The 25,772-nt window shown below is 48.9% G+C and overlaps 1 protein-coding gene across 6 annotated transcripts; it reads left to right on the forward strand.

Annotated features, from left to right (window-relative positions):
* TMEM150C (transmembrane protein 150C) lies at positions 1-24,559 on the forward strand. Of its 6 annotated transcripts, none has more exons than XM_074589214.1 (10): positions 1-148; positions 5,348-5,477; positions 5,735-5,868; positions 11,270-11,354; positions 12,370-12,423; positions 12,543-12,575; positions 12,680-12,747; positions 19,311-19,438; positions 21,859-22,036; positions 24,280-24,559. In XM_074589214.1, exons 4-10 carry the CDS (start codon positions 11,275-11,277, stop codon positions 24,486-24,488), a joined length of 750 nt encoding a protein of 249 aa, XP_074445315.1. In that variant the 5' UTR covers positions 1-148; positions 5,348-5,477; positions 5,735-5,868; positions 11,270-11,274; the 3' UTR covers positions 24,489-24,559. The 6 variants fall into 6 exon arrangements, with proteins under 6 accessions (XP_074445315.1, XP_074445314.1, XP_074445319.1 ...); XM_074589213.1 differs by having other exon boundaries at positions 11,273-11,354; XM_074589216.1 differs by lacking the exon at positions 1-148 and adding an exon at positions 213-330 and having other exon boundaries at positions 11,273-11,354.
* The last annotated feature ends 1,213 nt before the right edge of the window (positions 24,560-25,772 follow it).

Raw genomic sequence — 25,772 nt, forward strand, 5'->3', positions numbered from 1 at the left:
CTAAGCTGGGCCGCCTTCCCGGGCCCAGCCCGGCCTCCACGGCCCGGCCCAGCCCGCCCGCCGCCGCCGCCGCCGCCGCCGCCGCCGCCGCCGCCGCCGCCGCCGCCGCCGGGGCCAGAGCCAGAGCCACCTCCCGAGCCGCCCGCAGGTAGGAGCCGCTACCGCGGGGTCTGGGAACGGCTGTTGGGAGGGCGAGACCCTCCGCCCTCTCCTGTCGCGCTGTCGCCGACCTGTCTCACCACCCCGGCAATCGCCACCCCCCCTCCCCGGTCGTGGTCTGGGTGCCCCTGGCGGGAGGTGGCGGTGAGGGACCCCCGCCGCGGGGAGCAGGTGAGCGCTCCCCTCCCCGCGGGGCTGGCAGCGGGGGCCGGCCCGGCGCGGGGCACCGGGGCGCTCGGGAGGAGCTGAATCTCCAGGGCTGTGTGTGCTGGAGCTTGCTGATTTACGGCAGGTAGGCAGAGGGTAGATGAGGCGGCTGGAGCCGCTTGACCCAGGGCCTGAAGGACCCAGCCGTGGCAGAGATCGGCTAGGTCGTGGCGTCGGCGTCGCCCTTGCCCGTGAGCCCCTCTGTGCCATCCTTTCGGGGCTGAGGGGGGTGACGATGGCAGAGCTCGGCAGGGCAGTGTGCCAGCCCGCTGTCAGCACCCCTGCGCGCAGGGGTCCGTGGAGAAGCTCACCTGGGTTGAGGCTGTGGGGTGGGACAGGTACAGCCTTCCACAGATTCCGTCGGGATGCCTGACGCGCGGGCTTTTAAAATTCCCGGGAGGAGAGTAATTCCCAGAGAAAAGGTCTCGAGAAAGGCCATTCACCTCTGCTCTGGTACATCAGGGAAGGAAGGGCGAGATCCTGCCTCTGTCATGTTCCAGGTGATGATGGGATTTCGCTTGGGATCTCAGTCTCAGCTTTTTCTTGCAGCCGCATGCTTGTGCCAGACCTTTGATTCAGAGCTCTCGGGCTATAAAGGTTGGAGAAATTCTGAGATAATTTTCCCTTCATCTTCCCCCCCCCTTTTTGTTTCCTTAAACAAAGCTTCTTGGTAAAGTGACCTTAGGGATTATCTGGTCAACTTTTGTGCAGTCCTTACACCATAGCAACATACATGTGTATGGTTAATTATGAATAGCAACTCAATATGGAAGAGGGAAGTGTGCGAAAGGTATATCCCAACACACTGACTGCCTGTTGTGTCTTGCTCAAATGGATAAAACTGCCTGAAAAAAGGGGACTTGATTCTTGCTGACTTTCTGCCTTTGGGTAACAGGGTAAGGAATGGGGGGCTCATATTTGCTTGACAAACACCGGGCTCCTGTTTTCACTGTTGTACTGTTAAAAGTAAAATTATTTTCTTGTCCTGTTCTTCGTGCCCAGCTGTCAGCGTTTTCTGAGCCTGGGTGGTGGAAGTCAGTGCAGTTGTTTCATTTTCCCTTTTAAGATGCTTTGTGCTGCAGTGTTTGCTTTTCAGATGCAGAGCAGGGATGTGCGCTTGTATGAACATGGACATTTTCAATTGTTTTTTCTTGGGAGAAATGTCATGTCCATAGTTTCCTCTCCTCCCCCAGCCATTTCCGGGCCTGAGATTGCAAGATTGCGGTTTGGCCCAACAGAGACACTTAAAGGTCCTGATCTTGCAGTCCAAGCTGAAACAATGAGTTCTGATGGCAGGGTAAGCGTGAGTGAAGAAGCAGAGAAGGGTCTGTGGGAAACGAGAGAGATGATCCTAAGCGTATTGGGAGGAGTAAGTGGTAAGGGGGAATGGCTGGCAGGTGAGAGGAGGCTGCTGTGATAGCGGGCTTGGACCAGGGCTCTGAATACACGGCTCCTCTGTCCCGCCGATTTCTGGTGTGACCTCTCAGCAAGTAACTGATTGGCCCTGTTGTCTAAAATGGGAATAATGATACTTTTTGCTGCCTCAAGACTTGCAAAGGTCTCTAGGTGCCTGGCTCCCCTTGCCTTGTGTCCTCACAGATTGCAGCAGCTGTCACCTGCGGTGCAGGGATGAAGGCATGAGAGGGGTGAAAGGGGAGCAGAGCACGTTGGGAACATGTGGAGAGAGAAGGGTGGAGTGAAGAGTGAACGGAGGATGGATGAGAGGCAGAGATGACTGATTAAGTTTCAAAAGCTGTGAAAGGAACTGTTAAAACAGCTATAGATTACCATGCGTGAGGTTTAATGCAGGTTTTCATGGCTGAGGTTTCCTTTGGATGGTTGTGCCTGCAAGGGAGAAGTGCCTGCTAGAGCAGCAGTCTCTGCATAAGTGCTGTTTGCTCAGTCGAGAAGTGTTTGCCTTTGGCAGGCATGCAGACCTGGCTCCCTTAGGGAGGGCTGGGCCCATGTGCAAGGCAGGAGGGAAGCCTGCTCTCCACTCCGCTGGCCACGCAGAATAGCAGAGGTGTCTTCCCCAGCCCCGGGAGCTGCTGAGCTGGGCTCTCCTGTGGAAGAGGCGGCATGTTCAGCAGGTCTGCTGGGAGAGGAGGCCGAGGTGCTCCCTGGTGCTGTGAGGAGAGGTCCGGGCTGCCTCTCCCGCAGGGAGCAGCCTGAAGGGAGGAAATGCCTGGAGGACTTGGGCCGGTCTGCTGCATTGGTGAGGGGAGGGCCCAGCATCCTCCTCTGGATTCCCTGAACTGGGGCAGATCCAGGTCGCTGAGGAGAGAACTTCTGCCCTCCCTGTCTTATTTCCTGCTCCCTGTTTAGAACCACTGTGATTAGTAGTGGTGACTGCCTGAGCCAAAAGAAGCCAGCAGCCTGTCAGTTTTGGTACCACAGGACTGCAGGAGTGGACTTTGCCTGGCCAAGCTACTGGAGGTGGCCATGGCTTTGTCAGGGACAGCCTCCCCAGTGTGGTCTTGGTCCAGCTGAATGCTCTTAGAGGTGGTTTAATGTGGTCTCTTGCATTACAGGAAAGTCTGTCTCTGAAAATATATTTCAAAAGACAGCAGAAGTTTTAAGCCCTCTGGATGTGGTGGAGAGGCTGGTCACAGCAGGCTTGGCCCCTGTTTTACAGGTGGAGGCCGTTCCCTGGTCCCGTCTGTCCATTGTGTTTGCAACAGGTTTGTGTGAAGTGAAATCTGCATGGCACCTTCCTCCTCTAGCTCACCCGAGCATCCTGTAAACAGCAATTTATGGTTGCAGCAGCCTGGGAGACTGGTAAATAAGTGTAACTAATTCCTACAAATAAGGAACGCTGTCTAGGCAGTGATGAACACCACAGAAATGTCTGTGTACAATTGCTTATCTTGTACTTGTCTCAGGACAGATGATTTCCACAGGTTTAAATGGAGCCAAAAGACGGATGTAGTTTTTTACCCTTGACAATCTCTATGCCAGAGGGTAACTCATTGGCCCTGTTACTCTACCTTGGTTACTCTACCTTAGAGTAATGACTCTAGAATAATGGACTGCACGTCTATTCCTTCTAGCTCACCCTCTGGCCCATCATCTCACTGCTGCTTCTCTGGGGCTTTGGTGCTTAATACGAGGGGAAGAGGACCTCAGTTTGCTGTGTGAGTAGTGGAGGAGGCATGAGTCCTCAGGCTGAAGGGGCTGGTGAGGGAGTCTGTCCTGAGAAAGGTCAGTGTGCTATGCCACACTCCCTAAAAGCTCATAGGCCTTGGGTGTTTTCCCCGTGGCTGACAAGTGCAGACTGCTTGGTGTGTATGCTTCTGCTGGTGGTGCCCACTGGCGTAACCAAAGGAAATGCTGTTTTGGGGACAGTGCACCTCTCTTCAAAAGTGTAGAGCTGCAAAATCCAGTGAAGAAAGGAGCTTGTGCTTCCAAACAGTGGATAAAAGAAGGGTAGAAGGGACAAGAGAGGTGAAAGACGAGGTGAACAGGTGGAAAAAGCCCTGCTTACACTGTGTGGGAAGCTCTGTAGCTTGAATGTATGTTTTGTGTTTATTGGGGAGAAAAAACAGTGACAGGGTAGCAAAGGGAGGGAAACCTGGAACTGTTGTGGCCTTCCAGGGCATACGCTCTCTCATCCATAAACTACAGGAGAAGATGACAATATAACCAGGAATAACTGCTCTGCAAAGTCTGCTCTTCTGGGCTGAGTCTGTAAGTCGACATGACCTATCTGTCTCTTTCTTCGCCAGATTTCACCTCGCTGTTGCGTGTTCTTTGCCACTCCCAACACTTACATTGTTTTCCCAATAATGGGATAAACCTTTCGGGCAGGCTTCCTACCTGCTTCCGTTCTAATGTGTATCTTGGCTTTGCTTGCTCATGCACACTGGAAATGCTTGAAGGCATTTGTGTTTTTGGAACTGAAGAGCAAATAAAACACCTCCGCAGACCTCTGTCAATCTATTAATACACTGTCAAGATCACTGTTCGTTATGGGAGGAGAAACACCCATTCTGCTTGTTGCTGGTTCAGGCAGCAGTCATTAGGCTGGGATGGCTAAAGTGGAAGATGATCACTGGCCAGCTTGTCTGCAGACACTGTGCACGGTGCCTCAGACTTTCCGGGCTTTGCCACAACATCAGCCTGCATCTGTGTATTATGTGCAGAGCAAGGAGATGGTTTCAGAGACTCTTTCCTCACAGCATAGCTGAGGCAGGGGGAGCTTTGCTGTCTTTTATTTTATGAGGAGATAAACAGCCCTCGTTATTTTCCAGCGACTCTTCTCTTTGGGGTCTGGCTGGGACTTTGGGGTGAGTGCAGTTCTTACAAGCATCCCAGACCAAAGGGTTAGCTAATTGTGCAAGGGGAAAATATGCCCTTGTGGCGATGGTGTGGGACAGCGGGGTTGGGTCTGCATTGAGACTGTCTGCTAGAGAGTTCCCTCAGGAGAGGTCTGGCTAAAGTGGCCGCAGTCTTGAGCATCTCTGCTCTCGGAGAGGCGGTAAGGCATCTGCCCTAGGAAGTGGGCAGTCCAACGCACTCACACTGTGAGGACTCACTGTGGGCTGGTTGCCACCTGGCTCCTGAGGTTGTGAAGTGCCGTGAGGGCTGAATCTTGCAGCGGGCACTCCCAAGGAATACGGGGTCCTTGAGGCAAACAAACACACAGTACCTGCAAAGTGCAGTGCTCCTCAGCTCGCTGTGAGTCTCCCTCTAAGCCCTGGCTGCCCCCCGCTGGTTTCACCGCCTGCTGACCCAGCTCTTTCTGTCTGAACTGGATGTGTACCTTCTGCCTTACCCAGCTCCTGCCTCTCTTCTCTTTGCCTATTGCAGGCTGAGGGCCACGACTGCCCAAGCCCTGCTTGTGGTATGAGTGGGACCTCATGGAATTCAGTGTGGGCCAATGTGGGTGCACGGGTCAGAGCACTGCGCTGTCAAAGCCTGCAAAACACACCTTTGATCCTAAGGTGGCAAATTATGTTATTTTTTCTTTTATAACATCCAGGAGCCTGGTCTTGAAGAAGGACGTGCCTGGTTTGTACACCAAATGCAAGGAAGGCAGACAGCCCAGAAGAGTTTACAGTTGACGTCTCTGGCTGTAACACAGCAGCTCAACACCGGTTTCTAACTGGCCTGTAAGTACTTGCGTGCGACTGAGGGCAAAGGTTGTGCGGCAGCAGGAAGCAGCATACCAAGAGCACTTTGGTACGTCCTTTGAAGGACAGTAGGGTGCAGAGGGGTGATGCTGGCCTTGGGACCTAGTGGTGCTGCAGGAGTATCTCTGGGTAGGATACGCTGTCAGTCACATGATCTTCTTACCAAGGCACTTGGGAAAGGCTGAATGTATATATATTTACAGAACTGATAACAAATTAATTCTACACAATCCCAGGAGACAACTTCCTGGGGAAACCTGGAGGGACAGCGTGGGCAAGCTTGGATATGAGGAAAAATTTCTTCACCTGAAGAGTTATCAAACGTTGGAACAGGCTGCCCAGGGAACTCGTGGAATCACCATCCCTGGAGGTATTTAAAAGAGGGGTAGACGTGGTGCTTAGGGACGTGGTTTGGTGGTGGTTTTGGCAGTTGATGGTTGGACTCGATAACTTTAAAGGTCCCTTCCAATCTAGAGGATTCTATGATTCTAATACAACCTTTCTGTCCATGTTTTTTGGTGACTAGAAGGTTTCATTCCTTTGGTGCGCTCGCCTGTCTCCATTAGGTTTGTGCTGGCCAGAGCATTTCATTACACACTGAACACATTTACAGTGCGATGGGACAAGAAATATGTGTGGATGTTCCTGTGGGTGAAACCATTGCCTCTCAACATTGACGCAGGATTATTGAAGCATCTCCTGCTTCGCCCATGTGCAACCCAGAGATGTCTTTACCTTTTCCCATTTCTTTCTTATATAAATAAATGAAAATAGCATTTCTGCACACCCTTGAGATGGTAGGTGGGTACCCGGAACAAGCAGAGCATCATACCCTGCTGACAGAGGGGATCGCTTCTTTTACTGTTACCCACTATTTTGTTATGTATTTACAAGTCTCTGGCATGCCTTATCTCTCTCACTGCCTGCTCAGGCTGCGAACCTTGAGATAAACCTGAAAACGCTCTGCTTTGTTATGTTGGCATTTGTGGCTTGTGGGTGGCAGGTTATGTAATGTGCTGGTTTGTCTCTGCTCAGCTACAGTGATTAGGTATCAAGTGACTGTGGTTATTTTTGCTTTTAAAAGCAACAGAGAACTATAGTGGGCGCCCCCAAAAGACAATTTGTGTTTATTCCCCTTTGATTGTTGCTGACTGGCAGCAATTCTTTATGACTTGCCGTATGTTTTGAACAGCATCCTCCTTCTCACGATGCTTCTGGCTCTGTACCTATTCTCGAAATGACTCAATGGCTTAGCACTGTGGAATGCAGGAGTGTTGGTCTGGATTATTATGCAGCCCTTGAAATGCAACTGCATGATATAGTCTTAAAAAAGATGTATTACTCTGTTAACGTGGTAATTTTGTCCTTCCTTACATTCATATTCTCCGGCAAAAGTGACTTCAGGAAGAGCCTGTAACTTTGCTTGGCAGATGAATTTAAGATGCCCACATGAAATGAACCTTGAGCAAGCAGCAGTATATGTTTGGTGAGCTGCTTGCTGTAATTGAAGTGTGTACATTAGAGGAATGGGAGCTTAATTGATTGGGGGGGTGTAGTGGGACAATGGTAATAAAAGCAGAGCAAACAGCTGACAGTCTGAGTAGATTTAGGCATAAAAATGGGAATAGAGATAAGCGAGTAAGCCTGCATTGAGAACAATTCTCAAGACACCCTGTGGCAGTGCTCATGTGAGACTCTTTGCAACTCTGCACCCTGACCCATGATAGCAGGAGCGCACCTCAGCGGGGTTTTTGCACTGCTGGTGTGAAACCATGAGTCAAGAAGGACTGGAAGACCACAGTGTGTGCTTTTCGGAAGGTGGGCTGACTCCAGCTGGGGTCAGACATGAAGCTGAAAACATGTTTTTGTTAGCCTTGTGAATCCATTGCACCACGAGGGCTTTCTGTTGCTGAAGGCCTTCCTGTGCAAGCCTTAAAAATGGAAGACAAACAGGTGTGTGCAATTACCAACTACCTTCTGGATGCTGTGTGTTTATTTGGGGAGACATGGCCCAGCAGAGATGGCTGTTGTCGCCAGCTGGAGTTGACTGCTCAGATTTGGCATAACTGGTCACAGCAGCAATGCAGAACAGAGCTGTGGAGAGGAATGCTAGCTTTATGTCATCCCTGTGGAGCAATTAGCTGTCAAATAAATTGTTTCTACATTTCCCACAGAGATTTTAGGTTCTTTTTCCTATTGCTCTCAGCATTTTATTTTGGCTAAACTGTCATTTGGGTTCCTTGCTCTCTTGTTTCTGGCTGCTGTTAGAGGCGCTGGTCTTAGCGTGCACAGAGGTCTCACAGCTTGAACACATGAACATCGGGGACATCCCTAAAGAGGACAGATTAACCCAAAGGAGGCTGCTGAGAATATGTGCTGGACACTAGTGCAAAGCTAGGCAGGTTTGGCACAAGCTTGGGGTTTCTCCTTTGGAAGGAAGTGAGGTTACATGTAATTTTGTTCCTGGCACCCAGATAACACAGCAGAGAGTAAATGAGAAGTGTGCAGGAGCTGAGTCCTGGTTTTAAACCATCCTCTGCCCACATGGGGATGTTGAAACATCTTCAGGCATGTGTGGGATGTGTTAATGGACAGCGTTAAAAGGTGTTGCCGTTTGGGGACATGGGCGAAAGGGACCCTTCTTTCCTGCTCTTGGTATTTCATCTGTCAGACGCAGGCGGCTCGCCCCTCCTGTGTGGGCTGGCAGCAGCCAGCAATGCCGCTGCTCCAGCCATTGCCCCCCTGCTCTCCTTCCAAGGGTGTGCCAGAGAGCACTTCTTCATGTTGTCCTGCACCCATGCCTTGGTGTGGAACCTGTCAGAGGAGGGTGCGTAACGGCAACATCCTTTCCTGGTCAATTCTTGCGGCCTGCCATAAGAGGTAAGCTTGCCCTGAGCTTGTCACCCTGAGAGGCTAGCCAGCCTGATGTGGGATGCTTATTTTCCAAAAGGTCCAGCCCTGGCTGCACTGAGCTCTGGTGAAGACCTGGCCCCACGCAGGTCATGGTTGTGCTCCCTGGGAGTGCTGTTCTTCCTTCTTGGTGTGAACCCAACTGGCCATGATGAGAGGCGTGTAGGGGATATGTTCTCTAGGTGTTTCTTTTCAAGGGCCTGAAATGAATGTGTTTCTCTGAGCTATGGACCTGGCTTACCGTTGGGATGCTGTGCTCTGCGCTAGTCATTCATTGCAGTGACTTTGGATGTTGTTTTCTGTTAGTGGTCGACAGAAAGAGCCTCTATGTCACAGTGAATATTCAACACAGGGCTGTTTTCCAAGGGAGTGAATCTGTAGATGTATCATACTGACCTTGATGAGGTTGGGCACCAGTCCTTACCCCCACTCCGTTGCAGGGCTCGGCACAGAGTAATGGTTATCTGGACAGCATTTTTGCATTTCCCCACCTCATCCTGGTGTGGAGTTCCATTCCCTGTGTGTTGCCTTGCTGCTCTGCCTGGGGGAAAAGTTCTGTGCCACCTCCCTCTCTGCATGACAGACAATGCAGAAATAGCTTGCGAAGGCTGCTGTTTCTTGGCTGGGAGCTATGCTGGAAGGCGGAGGAGCTGTGGCAACTGGTTAATGAAGACAAGTGTTTTGGCTAGTATTTGCTTTTATTGCGTAAATGAATCCTTTGTACCTTTCCAAAGGGGGGAAGAGTTAAGTAATAAGATCTGCCATCCCCTGACCTGAAAGAATTTTGTTATCTTGGCTTAGTCCAGCCACCACCAGAGAAAAGAGGAGAGCTGAACACTGCATTAACAGCAATTACCTTACAGAGGAAACACAGGCTGTAAACAGGAGGTGACATTACCTGTCTGCTCCCCTTCAGCCAAGACAGGGGCAGGGAACTCGGCTACATCTGTGGCTCCTGGTGTGAGGTGCCAGCACTTGGGTAGGGACGCAGCCCTGCTGCAGGTGAGGCAACTGCCACCTGGAAGTTGTCCGTGACATTGCCGGTACAGGTATCCTGGTACCAGGGCAACGGCCAACACTAGCTAAGGGATGCTGCTGTGTGTTGATGGGCTGCGGGAGGAAAAGGCAAGGGCAGCGCTTCACAGAATAGTAGGAACTGCTACGGCAGAGGCTGTGTGGGGAACGGAGCTGTGAATGGCTTTGTGTCTCCTGCGCGGGAGGAGAGCAATAACGATGATACGGGTGGGGAAATCTAGTCCACCGTCATTGATAATTTCTTCTGATCTGTTACACTGTGCTAAAGATCTGCATACGTGCTGGAGCCAACTGCCTTCTAAATTGATGTACTTAATACTTGCATCGTTTCATGCTCCCTGTCTGCAGCGCGCTCAGCTCCCAAGTCAGGGAAGAGACCTTTTCTGTCTTTTATGGTTTGCAGTTCAGCCTCACTCAAGGCCATCCGTACAGACAGCACCAAATCATGGCCTCATGGTTTTGTGCCAGTGTGGTGTGGCTTGGGGTACTGGGTCCTCTGGGACCTCTGAGTCCTCGCAGCGGGGAGAGAACAGGGCAGCAGTCCAGAGAGACCATGGCTCCTGTGCTGCAGATGTAGGAAGGCCAGGAGAGCTGAGAGGAGGAGGATGGCAGTGTGGACGCTTTCTTGTCTGGAGCAAAGGGAAGAGTTATTGCTTTAAGGACCCGGATGAGGTAACTGAGCTGCAAATACAAGAAGGCTCTAATGAAAGGCCAGCATGTTGGAGCTGCCCTGGCACCCCAGGATGACTCGCTGACCCATGGGGACCTTGGTGACCCAAGGAAATGCCTGCCCCACAGCAGGCTATAGGAAGGAGGAGGCAGAGCATGGGGGCGCAGGTGCTTCTGCTCTGGTGAAAATTAAGCAGGCGCTGGAGCTGTGTGCCTTGCATTTTTCATGCTCCGTGTCTCCTGGCTGTGCCGGTGCCTGGAGGAACACTTATGAAGGAGAACAAAACATGTAGAAATACTTGATCCATTGTCAAAGGACTCACAGGGAGACCTAGGACTCTCTGTGTCCGCAGTACAGCAACATAGCATTTCTGAATCGCATGTTAACAAGTGGAACAGCCCCAGCATCTCAGATGTTCATCTAGCATGATTTTGCCGGGAGGACAGTTGCTTCCTCAGGAGGTGGTGTGCGCAGCATCCTTATGCCCTGTGCAGGATTTCACAGTGCCTACCTGTCGAGAGCTGATCCTGTTTGTAATGCCTTGTCCTGACAGTACTCTGGGTGCTGGCACTCAAGCTTGCCTCCGCTCTGGATGCAGCCAAGTGCTATTTTTAGCTGATTGCTGTGGCCAGGATGGGAGCTGGTCGTGTGCTTTGTGGAGATGAGGAGACAGCACGTGCGTCCTTCTCCCTTCATGCTGCAGGCTTTGCCGAGGCAGCGTGTGTGGAATCGGTAATGATCCTGGGAAGGAGGCTGCCTTGCCTTGTGCCTATGGGGAGTAGCAGCGAATTAGGACTGCGGGTCTTGCGGTGTCACCTTGTGCAAAATACTGAAGACAAATACTTTGAAAACCTTTACTTTGGTTCTGTAGGTGTGTCGGAAAAGTCTCCCCCTCCACAACTCCAGGCTCTTTGTGCCTTGGTTTTTATGCACAGTGCAGACGATGCTGCCTGTGTGCAGCAGCTTAACCCCGTACGCCAGTAATGCCAGTATGAAAGGTTTGCAGCGCCTGCTGCATGGCCATTAGGAGCTTGATCTTGGGAAGCTTTGGCACCCTGCTGTGTGGATGCTCTTTCTGCTTTCAAAAGAGGAGGGACGAGGCGGGTGGGTACCTCTGCCCTCTTTCTTTTGTTTTTACTTTGTTCCTTGTTTCTAGCAGGTATGGATGGGAAGAAATGCAGCGTGTGGATGTTTTTACCTCTCGTGTTTACCCTGTTTACATCAGCTGGATTATGGATAGTGTAAGTTATCTCCTGATGGTTGTTTGTGAGAGTGGCTTAGGCTGAGGCAGTCGGAAGTACTGCTGTGGTGTGGGCTGCGTCTCAGTACGAGGCGTCTTCTGGGGATGCACTGTCCTGGGGTTACTGTGGGGCTGGGAAGGCACACGACAGGGGCAGGGGGCAGGCCGTGCCACTTCATGGCTTAGAGGATCACGTTTTTATCCCTGAGTTTCTGTGCTCCCCAGGCCAAGATTCTGACGTTGCTTTCTTCCTGGCACACGTTACTGGGAGCTGCCTGAAAAGAGACAGACAAAAGTGCAAAAATTCCCTTTCATCTCGTTTTCTTTGAGTGACTCAGCAGAGCTCTCGGAGAAGCACCGAGGCCCTGCTTTGGGGTGCAAACTCAAAATCCGCAGCATGCAGCACTGCACTGACAACCTGCCAGCAGCTTAATGCTGACAACTCACTTTCTCACTAACGCTTTTTACCAAAATGCAGACGAGACATGCATTTCCCTGAGCTGGGCTCTCTCCAAGCATGCAGGCAGACGACTGCAGCATGAATTTGGGAGCGATAAATGTGCAATCAGCCGCTATGTTCAGCCTGAGCCAAGCATATATCCTTATATTGTATGATATGGCTCTGGCCATGGATGTTGTTTTTCAGCAGCACGGGTAGCTTAAGCCATTTGTGTGACCCCTATTGCTTGTTGTTCTTCTTGTCCCATCCCCTCTGTTTGTATTAAAACAGCTGTTGTGGAGGGGGGACCATGGTAAACCAGATGATTCAAATGATTCAGATTAAACATGAAAACATTCCCCTGGTTGGTTATTTTTAAGGCAGCTCAGTTCAGTGACCCTGGTTTGTCTATAACTGACCACGCAAAACAGATGCAGGACAAAGAAAGGCCTCCAGCAGATCCTGCCAGTGCCTTTGAGACACTAAATGTGTTGTTTGAGTGATATTTGTAATTGAAGCCAGGATGAGGTTTTAAACGGTTTTAATCTTTTTCTTTCTTTTTTTTTTTTTTTGACAGGTACTTTATAGCAGTGGAAGACAACAAAATTCTCCCACTGAATGTACCAGATAGGTAAGAGCTGGTTGTGGACTTTACATTCAATTACTTGATTCTTTAAAATAATAAAATAATGTAAGTTAAATGGGAAGGAAAATCTTGAATCTTTGTTCCTGTGCATTTATGTCTCTTAGGAAACCTGGTTCCAAAAGACCACCTTATATAAGGTAAGTGAATGATTTTCTTCCAATTACTGGTTGTTGATTAATGGTTGTTATTTGTGTGTCTCTGCCATCCTAGAGTTACAATGATACACTTTATATTTTCCAAGTATTGCAGGTGACACACCTCCTGCAAGCTGCGTGTTTAGCCAAGTCATGAACATGGCGGCATTTCTAGGTAGGAACCACAAGGGAAATGTTTCTTTCTCTCTCATTATTTGTTTTAAGAAGTCACTGAAACGTAAGTAATATCCCATACGTATTGTTCTTGAGTCTGATGATGTGAAATCACTTAAACTGTGATTATTACTGATTAAGACAGTATTATTTTGTCTTCATTTGTAGAAAGACAGAATGCAGCTGGATGCATTTGAACTTTATTGGTTTCTGATTTCTCATGTTTTTAATTGTCTCATCTTAGCCTTGAATCTGCATGACTGTTTCTCATTGTATGGTGGATTTTTGTTATATGCTGTGAATGTGAGATAATTGCATGGGCATTGGCAAATGCAGCAACTGATTATGCAAAATATCATTCGTGCTGAATTCCCCCCTAGCCTACCCCTTCCTAAATTCCATTACTAAATCTGTGGAAGTTTAATGGCATTTTCCAGCAGTGGAGGTAAGAGGGAAATGCCACAATGAGAAGAAATATCTGAAAAATACTTGAAAAATGTGGCTGTGTTTGGTTCTTAAAACTGTTTGTTACCTTCATCTGTATCTATTTTGAAGAAGTTATTCCAAACCTAAATGGCAAATAATTCATTATTTTAACCTTGATTTACTCTTCTTTAGTAGTTTAGCATTTATCTTTTCCTATTTGGGATGATTTATTGTGCTTTCAGTTTTGCTCTGAGGTATTCTCTCAGAGTGTGTGCCTGTGAAAGGCATGATGTTTCTTTTCAGAAACCTGGGAGATTCAGTTGAGTTGAGCTTTGAAATTAATCCAGACCTGTATGCGCACAAGTAAGATACTTTAACAATCTTAATCTGACATAATGCAAATGAGGCTTGGGATATAAAACCTGGTAAAATATGTTCAATCGTGAACCTTGACATGAACTTCCTTATTTTCAAGTATCGCTTTCAGGATGGAGGTTAGGACATTTAGGCATCCTTGTGCTTTGTTTCCATGTATGCCTTTGTTTCAAGTTTAGACATTGATTTACATATTGAGCCAGGGTCTTGGTTTGTAGAAATAATTCTGGTTCCAGTTTGTGCTAAGGCAGGGTCTTGCACACATGTTATTTATGTGCCTGGCACCCAGTGCAGTGTGGTGATGATGATATGATTTAAACTTCTGACCCCCAAACCGCTTAAACCAACATGTGCATAGCATGTTACTTCTTACATTAATGTGGCTGTTTGACAGTAGTGAATACATGCCTGCCTTTTCAGCTGCTTCCAGGTAAAGCCCCATTTCTTCAGACCACTGTTCGAGCAGCCTCTGTGCACCTGCACCAACTCCCAGCGAGTCCAAGGGCTTTATGAAAGGGCAGGAGCTGGCTTGATGCACACTCACCATGTGAATCTGGGTGGGTGAGAGGATAGAAGTCGCGTGAGTGTGAGGGGAGCAGCTGGTGTCAAGAAGGGCAGGCAAACAAAAGACATGCAGCTTTTTGAAGCAAAGCTGTACTGTACACTTTCCTTGCTGCGTCTTCCTGTTGCAAGAAGAAATATAACCTCCAGAATGCAAGCGTGTCATGGGGGATGTGATGCTAAGTGGTTGTCTTGGCCACAGTGATCATGAAATGGTTGAGTTTAGCATTTTTGGTATCCTGAGAAAAAAGGGACAGCAGTGTTGCTACCCTGGATTTCAAGAAAGCAAACTGGAGCTATTCAGGGAGCTACTTAGCAGAGTACCATGGGAATCTGCTTTTGAGGGCTTAGGAGTCCACAATTGCAGGTCATTCTTTAAGAACCACCTTTTAAGAGCACAGGAGCAGGCAATCCCACTGTTTTGTAAGTCAAGGAAGCGGGGCAGAACACCAGCTTGGCTGAACGGGGAACTCCTCATGGAGCTCAAGAGGAAAAAGAAATTGTATGACCTCTGGAAGTGAGGTCAGGCTTCGCAGGAAGATCACAGAGCTGTGGTTCGTGTATGCAGGGAGAAGACATGAAAGGACAAAGCTTAATTAGAGTTGAAACTGGCCAGTATTGTCACAGATAAAAAGGGCTTTTTTAAGCATGTTAATAGCAAGAGGTCTAAAGAAAACATTGGACTGATACTTGTTGAAGTATCTGACTAATACAGATTAAGGTAAGGCAGAGGCATTCAGTGTGCTTTTTGCCTCAGTCTTTAGTAATACTGATAGACCTGGGGCTGCCTGGTCCCCTGAGTTGAAGGACCATGATTGCAGGAACAGTGACTTTCCACTTGTGGACACTGAAATTGTAAGGGACCAGCTGTATCAACTGAATGTTCACAAGTCCATGGGGACTGATGGGATTCATCCCAGAGTACTGAAGGAGCTAGGGGATATTATGGAAGGACCCCACTCAATCATCTACCAAAGTCTTGAGAGTCAGGGGAGGTCCCTGCTGACTGGAAGCTAGGTAATGTTATTCCAATCTACAAAAAGGGTGTGAGGGAAGACCCAGGGAACTACAGACCTGTTAGTCTAACCTCAGTTCCTGGAAAAATTATGGAGAAGATCATACTGGATACCATTGAAAAGGTAGAGGCCAATTTTAAGTTGGGAGAGGAGTGGCTGGAGAGCCGCTGTGCAGAAAGGGACCTGGGGGTGCTGGTTGACAGCAGGCTCAGTATGAGTCAGCAGTGTGCCCTGGCAGCCAAGAGGACAAACTGCATCCTGGAGTGCATCACAGTATAACCAGCTGGTCAAAAGAGGTGATTATCTCACTGTATTCACTGTTGGTGCGGTGTTCACCGTAAGTAGTGTGTGTGGTTCTGGGCCCCACAATTTAAGAATGATGTTAAGGTCCTTGAATGCATCCAGAGGACGGCAACAAAGCTGATGGAAGGATTGGAAGATATGTCCGATAAAGAGCAGCTAAGGACTCTGGGTTTGTCTAGTTTGGAGAAAAGAAGGCTGACGGGTGACCTCATTGCTCTCTACAAGAGAGCTGTTCCTGAGGAGGGGAAGTGGAGAGGGAGGTGCAGCCTGTTCTCCCAGGTATCCAGTGACAGGACGTGTGGGAATGGTTCAAAGCTGCATCAGAGAAGGTTTAGACTGGACATTCAGAAGTACTTCTTTACCGAGAGAGTGGTCAAAGATTGGAACAGGCTTCGTAGGGAGGTTGTCAATGCCCCAAGCCTCTCAGTGTTTAAGAGGCATTTGGACAATGCCCTTAATGATATGCTTCAACTTTTGGTCAGCCCAGAATTGGTCAGGCAGTTGGACTAGATGATAGTTGTGGGTCCCTTCCAAATGAAATTGTGCCCTTTTCTCCTCTCTTTTCTTCCCTCCCTCTCCTCTCCTCTTCTTTGTGGATAAAGCCAAGCTTTCCTCTGCTGTATTGGGTGCTTCTGAGAGCTGCTTTTAGCTTGTACCTCTGGCCACCTTAGTTGTGGCAAAGCCTTTGCTATAGGAGAGGAGAACTACAGAAACCTGCCAGAAACACAGGCATTACTCAGTATTGAAAATGATGTTGTTTTGCACATGATGCTGGAACGTAACCTTTTAGTTCCCTTTTGTCATTCCGGTTAGTGTTTCAGAAAAAGATCACATGATTTCTGGGTCCTGTCCTGTAGAAATAGAAATGAAAAAGTTCTTGCACATGAGCTCAAGTAGTCAGAGGGTGGCTGTCCTAAACAGTTACCTGGGGATGAAAACCAGAAATTCTCTTTTTTGGGGGGAGCAAAGTTCTCTTGTTTTCAAGGACTCGGGATGGATTGATTCACTAGAATAAATGGTGAGAGAGTAAATTCTAACATCTTTTGCAGTTTGGACAAAAGTGGGTGTTTTTCACTTACAGTGACCTTATTATTCTAAACCATGTTTTTGGTATTATACCAGGGTTTTTGTGGAAAATATAGGAAAATAATGCAGACAAGCATTAGCAAATGTCCATGCAGCATTCCCTAGGGAGGGCTTGAATATACAATGTGAATATCTCCTGGGGTTATGTCATATCATATGATATGTCACTTGTCATCTATATCATGTATCATATATCATATCATAGTGCTTGGGCTAATTGTAAGCTTGGAAGGACTGCTCTTCCAGTCTTCACGGAAAATTAGTGCGATGTTTTGGCTTGTGTTCATGGCACCATCAGCTTGTTCCAGAGGAGGAGAAGAGGCAGTGGTCGTTATGGTAAAATCTGCAGAAATACATATGTGCTGTTCATATATTTTCTAATACAGGTGGGGTTTTAATGTAGCACCTCCAAGATAGCTCAGTGCTCACGAGTGGAGTGAAAGTTGATGCAAGCCCAGCTGCTGCAATGTGAATGCATGGTGTGTATGTGATAGACTATGTGCTGGGAGCTTCCCAGGCAAACAGGAAAGTGTCCTCTTTTCCCCCTGAAAATTTGCAACCCAGCTCCTAGACTAAACATCATGAGAAATGTGTTAGTGTTGCAACTTAGGGAAAAAAAGAGGATTTATGGCCTTTGGAAGGAAGGGCAGGCCACTCAAGAGGACTACAAAGGGGTAGTGAAGCTATGTAGGGAAAAAATCAGGAGGGCCAAAGCCCAGCTAGAACTAAACCTGGCTTCTGTTGTCAAGGACAACAAAAAAAGTTTCTATAAATATATTAGCAATAAAAAGAGGACTAAGGATAATCTCTGTCCTCTAGTAGATGGGGCTGGTAACATAGTGAGCAAGGATGAGGAAAAGGCTGAGATACTTAATGCCATCTTTGCCTCGGTCTTCAGCAGTAGGACCAGTTGTTCCCTGAGTACGCAGACCCCTGAGCTAGAAGACAGGGATGGGGAGCAGAATGAAGCCCCCGTAATCCAAAGGGAAATGATGAGGGACCTGCTTCAGCACCTAGACATACACAAATCTATGGGGCTGGATGGGATGCACCCAAGGGTACTGAAGGAGCTGGCGGAAGTGCTCACCAGGCCACTTTGCATCATTTATGAGCAGTCCTGGATAACCGGGGAGGTCCCAGCTGAATGGAGGTTGGCAAATGTGACACCCATCCACAAGAAGGGCCAGAAGGAGGATTCAGGGAACTACAGGCCTGTCAGTCTGACCTCGGTGCCTGGGAAGGTCATGGAACAGATCATCCTCAGTGCCGTTACATGGCACGTGCAGGAGAACAGGGTGATCAGGCCCAGTCAGCATGGGTTTGTGAAAGGCAGGTCATGCCTGTCAAACCTGATCACCTTCTGCGATAAGGTGACCCACTTAGTGGATGAGGGAAAAGCTGTGGATGTTATCTACCTGGATTTTTTTCAAAGCTTTTGACACCATTTCCCACAGCATTCTCCTGGAGAAACTGGCTGCTCATGGCCTGGACAGGTGTACTCTTCGCTGGGTTAAAAACTGGCTGGAGGGCTGTGCCCAGAGAGTGGTGGTAAATGGAGTTAAATCCAGTTGGTGTCCAGTCACAAGTGGTGTCCCCCAGGGCTCGGTGCTAGGGCTGGTTCTCTTTAATATCTTTATCAATGATCTGGATGAAGGGATCGAATGCACCCTCAGTAAGTTCGCAGATGATGCTAAACTGGGCGGGCGTGTTGATCTGCTTGAGGGTAGGTTGGCTCTGCAGAGGGATCTGGACAGGCTGGACTGATGGGCTGAGGCCAATGGTATGAGGTTCAACAAGGCCAAGTGCTGGGTCCCGCACTTGGGTCACAACAACCCCATGCAGTGCTACGGGATTGGGGCGGAGTGGCTCGAAAGCAGCCTGGCAGAAAAGGACCTGGGGGTGTTGGTCAACAGCCGGCTGAATATGAGCCAGCAGTGTGCCCAGGTGGCCAAGGTGGCCAACAGCATCCTGGCCTGTATCAGGAACAGTGTGGCCAGCAGGACTAGGGAAGTGATCATCCCCCTGTACTCGGCACTGGTGAGGCCCCACCTCGAGTACTGTGTCCAGTTTTGGGCCCCTCACTACAAGAAGGACATTGAGGTGTTGGAGCGTGTCCAGAGAAGGGCTACAAAGCTGGTGAGGGGTCTGGAGGACAAACCTTATGAGGAACAACTGAGGGAGCTGGGGTTGTTTAGCTTGGAGAAGAGGAGGCTGAGGGGAGACCTTATCACCCTCTACAATTACCTGAAAGGAGGCTGTAGAGAGATGGGGGCTGACCTCTTCTCCCTGGTGGCAAGTGATAGGACAAGAGGAAACGGGTTCAAGTTATGTCAGGGGAGGTTTAGATTGGATATTAGGAAACTTTTTTTTACTGAAAGGGTTATTAAACATTGGAATAGGCTGCCCAGGGAGGTGGTGGATTCACCATCCCTGGAGGTGTTTAAAAAAAGGGTAGATGTGGTACTTAGGGACATGGTTTAGAAGTGGTTTTTGTCAGGGTAGGTTAATGGTTGGACTTGATGATCTTCAAGGTCCCTTCCAACCTCAGCAATTCTATGATTCTAAATGGCAGTGTGAGAGCTCAGCAACACTGTATTACAAGAGAAATGCTTCCTGTGCTTAATCTTGTTCATGACTAAGTGGGACGGGGCCGTGCAGAAGCACTAAGCTAGCTTGGCCTGCAGTGAGCTCTCCCCTCTGGATGGAAAGAGGGTGAGGGATCCGTGAGCCCCCAGCCAGGTGATTAACTGCAGCCTGTTCTACTAATGACGCACCTTGCATTTTGTTTCCTTTTCAGCGCTTGTCATGGCTGTCCTGCGCTTCATTCAGCTGAAGCCCAAGGTGCTGAACCCTTGGCTGAACGTTAGCGGCCTGGTGGCGTTATGCTTGGCCTCTTTTGGGATGACCCTACTTGGCAACTTTCAGGTACTGTACTCCAGGCTTGGACCGCTGTGTCCGTGCTGTGTGGTTCTTGCTGTTCTAGCAGATGTACTTTGGTCTTTGATCTACCTGTGATGTGAGCTCAGAAGACATTGTGCCTGGCTGTGCCCCTGCCCCAGCAGGTACAGCCTCCTTGTACCTGCTCTGCTACCTTTGTCTACTGCTTACGTGGCTCCCGTGGCATGCTGAGATGAAGGGCCGCAATCATTTTCACGTATTCCCAGCAGGATTTGCACCTGCATGCTTACAGTTCAACTGCCAAGAGCCAGAGCAGGGAACTTACCGAATCTCTTGAGCCCTCAGGGTTGGCACAGGTGGTCCTGGGTAGAAGGATTGAGCTGGAAATTTACATATGCATCTGTGTGAATAGATGCACAGCTGCCTGTACAGATTTAGCAGACAGTTCCGTGTCCTTTGTTTAAAATACATGTTTAAATGCACCTCCTGCTTGTCCTCAGACTGGCCACGAGAGGGACACAGCAGAGGAGTGCTATGACTTCTCCTAATGTGATAGGTGCCTGGATGAAGTCCCTCCGATTCTGTCTGCTCTGCAAGATTATATAAACAAACAAAGAAGCTGTCAGTGCCACAACGTTGCTCTGTAGGATTGGGTGCCCACGGTGATCATGAGTGTTTCTGTTAGGTCTGCAGTGAAAATCAAGGCATTAGAGTCAGTAGCATTTGGGTTTCCCCATCCCACTGCTGTCTTTGATGCTCTGCCTCTTGCTGGGGTGCAAGTAATGACCCCCAGTAGTGGCAGGAGCTGAGATAGGTCATTGTGGGCTGGCTTCTTTCGTGGCTTTGCAGGCAGGAGCTGTTTTTCCTGCCAATAAAAAAAGGTCCTTGTGAAGGGTGAGTAACTTTGGGTTGTGGAGCAATTGCAGGAACTTTGTGTGCTTTATAGTTTGGTTTTTTTTTGAATGAAGTTTGAGATAACTTGACTGTTTTGGACCTGGTCTTCCTAACTCCACAGCACAAGCCAAAAACTCGCTCTTGTTTTTTCATGAGAGCTTCCCAGCTGAGCACTACGAAGCTTTTGTAACGGCCTTGTCTAAGTGTGAGCAGAGTATTTCTGATACAGGGCAGGCACTAGGAAGCAGTTTCAACCTCTCCTTCCTTTTTTAGCTACTCGGAGCAAATGGTGGTTGTTTGACTTTGACGTGACTTTGAATCATGCCTTGTTATAAATTCTGAACAAATTATCCACTCCTTGTTAGTTACCAGTATCCTTGCTTAGATCTTTTGCCAAACCATGAAAGCATGTGGTGATGAGATGTTAGTCCGCGTTTTTCCCTGCCTGACTGCTAAGCTGAATGTGGCATTAAATCGTATTTATGGAAAATTACAGATTGTGTGTGTTAGAGGGACATTATGGCTGTGAGTCCCTTGCAGTGCAGGCTACCTTGGGAAAGGCAGCTCAATTACAATTTTGTGTGTACTATGATTTGGACCTACCCATGAAAAAAAAAAATCGAGGTAGGGAGGAGAGATCAGTGGAAGCACAGTAACTAGGCTTATCTTGTAGATTGTGTCTTGTTTGATGAGAATTTGTTAAATCACCAAACAGGAATCAAGACTGCAGGGAGGAATTGCAGACCGCTGATTTCTTTTCTAGAAAAGACTCAGAGGCAGAGGGGAAAGGGAAATTGTTTGGCTTAAGTCTTGTCCATCCTGGGCTTTCTGAATGGATTTGCAGGCTCAAGGGATCTTTTTGCAGATCCTTGCTCATTGAACCTGGCTGTCCTTTTGCCTTGCCTTGCACAGTCACCGAGTCCTGTAAGGCACAGGAGCACAAGGAGCAGAGAAGCACTTGCACTCCAGAGAGGCTGGGTTCGTATTGCCTCAGAGCCCAATGGTCGAGGATGGGCAGGAGAGGGAACAAACAGTCAAGCTTTTTGGTGGGAGAAACTTCCCAAACCAGGCCCACGTGTTTTGGCTTGTGCTAGCTCAACAGAGGTTTCAGGGCTCTGGATACCCTCTGCCCCAGGCAGCACTGCTGCATGCAGCTGGTGATGAAGGTTGCACAGTTTGCTTCCATTGCAGGGAGCTGTACAAGACCCCAGCGGGTTGTCCTTGCCTGCCCGGGCCATCACATTGAGCCATGGAAGGATTTATTTCTGAGCTCTGTGTTGGTGAGTCTTGTCAGGGAGCTGTAGAGGCCGTCCCCAAGCAACTGCATTTTCTACTGTGCTTGGGCTTTGGGCAGAAGATCTGCTTGACTGTGACAGCTGTCAAGTCATTTTGGTTATGTACACCTTACATCTCTGCCAGAAGAAATGATATAGCATCTCTGTCTCACACCCCAGTGATTCCCACTGTCCTCTATCCCATCACAGCAGCAGTCCAAGGTAGCTCACAGATAATTCCTGTTGCATCCAAACAATCATCATTTTGTTTGTTCCTAGCTTTCCAACGATGAGGAGATCCACAATGTGGGCACATCGCTGACCTTTGGTTTTGGGACCTTGGCGTGCTGGATCCAGTCTGCCCTCACCCTCAAGATCAACCTGAAGAATGAGGGACGGAAAGTCGGGATTCCACGAGTCGCCCTGTCGACCAGCATTACCCTCTGTGTGGTGCTCTGTATCCTTTTGTCCTGCTGCCTGGGAAGCCAGGTATCATACATGTCGACACTCTCTACAGCAGGGAACACTGGCTCTTCTCACATCCATCCTAGGATCTCAGAGCACTTAGGAATGCTACTCAGCTTGTCTTCACGGCATGATCCTATGATTGCTTCATTTTGCTACTTGCTACATTTTACCAGGATGCACTGCTTCACAAACGGGCTCACTTCCTTCATAAATGTTTCTAAAACTTCTTAGTGATATTCAAAGTGGTTACAATATTGAATAGTATCTGTGTGATTTGATGGCACCACTACTTACCTACACAGTAGCATTTAAGATTATGCAAAATATTGAGATAAAAATTCTCAGGAGAACAAAGGAACAAGGGAAGAAATCAGGTTTCTGAAGATGAGAAGATTTTGATGTATTTGTTGAAATGTTCCGGGGTGCTACATCCATCTGTGCCTGTTAAGACAGTTATCGCAGTCAAGAGCTGCTAGGTCATGTGGACTTTGGGTAAGACTAGGTGCTTAGAAATGGGATTTGGGCTGTGGGGTCTGTGGTCACTCAGACTGGATGTGTGTGTGGCTTCCTCTCCACCTTGTGCCTGTCAGCCCCGCTCCAGCCCTGGGTACTCATGTGCCCTGGGCGTTTATTTAGGATGGGTTCGTTCAGTGCATAGTTGCATCAATGTTAGTGCTGGGATAAGCAAGAGGGCAAGAATAAATGGCAAGGAATAAGCTAATCCCCCTCTTCAGGGATCAGCCTGTCTTAAAACAATTCCTTAATCACTTGGCTGGTTTTGAACATTTCAGCTGGTGTCCAGACGAATAGAAGACTGGTGTGAAGATGCGCTGTCAGTCACCTCTTAAGCTTCCTTGGAAAAATTTGTAGCTGATCATCACGCTTTGGTGTATGTAATGTGGGAGTTTGCCTGATTCCTGCGGTGCTCCCCTCCTTTCCTTGCCCTGAGCCCATACCTGCCCCTGGGTCTGTCTGGGGTAAGGCTGCATGTGAGGAGCTGGGCCGGGCTGCTGCCACGCTGCTGTCTTTGGAGGTTTGTGCCAGGAGCATCTGGGTAAGCCAGGGCGTAGCTGCTCCTGTACCGACATGCTGGCTGCTCCCGGCCCAGCCTTCCCCAGCTGGCTGCTTGGCACTGAAGGCCTTGGGCCCCCTGTAGAGGGGGGACAGGCTGATGCAGGAGTCCCATCCCACCCACATCCACACACTGGCTTTGCAGAGGCTTGGGGTTGGCTCCCCATCCCATGCAGCTTGTGCATAACCCTTGCGCTACAGAGAAAGTATAAGATCCTTAAGCCAGACACAGTACGCTGTTTGCTGAAATCAAGCTTTGGTTGCTTACACTAAGCTGAAGACAAAAAGTCTCTGATTACCTGCCTTGTGCAGTTAAAGCGTGGGAGAGGCTGCTTGTTTGCTTGTTTTACCTGTGTAAGATGCAAGATGTGCATTCCTGCATTCTTGGAGTGCAGAGGAAATCCTGAGAGACGGAAGAGCCGGTAGATTTAGAGGAGATGTGTATCGGGCTAGGGCAGGTCCCCAGCTCAGGAAGGTGTCCTCTGCTTTAGGGAAGCTGAGAATTGCTTTTATGGAGTACTCCAACATAACCTGAGGCACAGCAGTGAGACCCTGATGCCAGGCAATACATGGCCCAAGCACCACAGGTACATGTGCCTGGAGGACAGTTTCTGGCTCTGACAGCATGCTTTTTCCTTTCCATATAACATCCATGCTGTGTAGACTGATGCTTCTGTATTTCCCAGAAAGGGATGACTTTTCAGGTGATGTAAAGAGAAGGAAAGATTGCACAGTGTAGGTTGAAAGGTGTTCCCATTGCCTGTGGTGCAGAGATCTGATCCAGTTCCCGCTGGGAGGATCCTGGCAGGTAGGGGCCCACAGCCAGATCCCCAGCTTGATGGTGCCCTCACTGGCTAGTTGGATGTTCAAGCAAGTCATTGACTTCTCTGCACCTAAGTTTTTCCCTCTGTAAATGTTTATCAGTCTGAATTGAGATCAGGAAGCCTGGTCCGTATAGGAGAGCTGCTGCGCTCCATGGGCATTGTTGGACACCTGACATCCCTTCCATCTCTGGCTCCACATTCCCACTCTCCTGATGGTGGTTGGGTTGGTTGACTGTCATCCGGCTGACTTTAAGATTTTATCGTCTTCCTGTTGGCTTTCTCTCATCCTGGTTGGTGTCTCTGCTCCCACTAGTTCTCCTTGACTTTACTCTTCCAGATTTCATCCTCATGGCACAGGGCATCCACATACATGCTTCCAGGATCCAGTGGGGTCTGGTGATGTGCTTCCTGTGCTACTTTGGCACGTTTGCAGTGGAGTTTAGGCACTACAGATTTGAGATTGTTTGCTCCGAGTACCAGGAAAACTTTCTGAGCTTTTCCGAAAGCTTATCGGAAGCCTCTGAGTACCAGACAGATCAGGTGTAGCCTGTCCTCTGGCAGGGGGGAGGGGGGCAGGTGTGGTCTTGTGGGTTAAACATGACCTCATTTACACTTTTTTGATTAGTTTGTTTTCATGTGCAATCATGATTGTATTGCCAAAGGGCTCTGAGGGTGGCTGTCTCAGCAAGAGCCAAACAAAAATAGCTGTCTGCTGAAAGGAGTGGATTCTTCTCAGCGGCAGCATTAGAGAGCACAAACTGTTTGGTTTGTGCTACCAGCGACTCTTTCTGAGTGGCTCTGTCACACTCCTGTTGTTCAAAACATTCAACAGCAAGTCCTCATGATGCCCCTCCGAGACAGGCACTCCTCAGCCTGTTCTGCAGAGGAGGAAATGAAGGAAACAGACTTCTCCGGGCACTGAGTCTTCAGGAGTTGACGGTTCCCGAGTCACCAGACTACATCTTTCATGTGTTTCTTGCATTGTTTCCTTTGCTGCCAACTGTTGTAATTTGGTAGGATGAGAAAGAGTGACTACTTCTTCTCGACTTGGAACCGGGCAGTGGAAGACCCCAACTGACTGGCTTTTATGGCGAGCAGGCAGGCATTTCTTCCAGCCTGGAAAGCAGCCGACAGTAAAGCTGGGTTTGGGAGAAACTGCTGTGATCAGGAAACGAGACTTGGCCAATGCTGCCTCGTAACTGGACAGACTGTCCCCAGGCCAGAGGAGATGCACAGTGGGGTGCTGTGCTTGGCTTTTTCTTTCAGACCCAACAGCGGGGGCTGGTGGAAGCAAGGTGCTGAGTTCAGATGGGAATGCCTGCATGCTCTGAAGATGACCCAGAAAAGGCTGCTCTTTCCAAGTATGTAGTGGTTCCGCCACATATTGCGTGTAATATTTCAAAAGCTTTTTTTTTTTTTTTTTTTTTTTGTTCACTGTGGGGGAAAACATTGTGTAAGAGACACTGGGCTCGCCTGCAATGAGAACAGAACCCTTGCAGCTGGTTTTGGGCATAGGGTTTGGTTTTGCTCCTCGTACAATTAGAAGTCAAACTTCTGACACGCCAACACTAGGCCTGGGCTCTGGACCCCACAGTGTGGCCACTGGTCGTGAGTGGAATCTGCCACAGTTTTGGAGGGCTTCCAAGGTGAAGGGAGGCAGTTCTGTCCCGGGGGTTGGCTGATGTGGCCTGAGGGCTGAAGGTGCAGGAAGGGAAGAGCAAAACCAGAAGGGCTTCTCCCTCCCTCAAGGGAGGTATTCAAACAGAAAGTCTGTTTTCAAAGAAAAAGCAGGAGCTCAAAGCCCCTGTTTGAAAACCTGATTTTGGGAAG

The sequence above is a fragment of the Larus michahellis genome, chromosome 5 (assembly GCF_964199755.1).
Source record: "Larus michahellis chromosome 5, bLarMic1.1, whole genome shotgun sequence".
Classification (NCBI taxonomy): Eukaryota; Metazoa; Chordata; class Aves; order Charadriiformes; family Laridae; genus Larus; species Larus michahellis.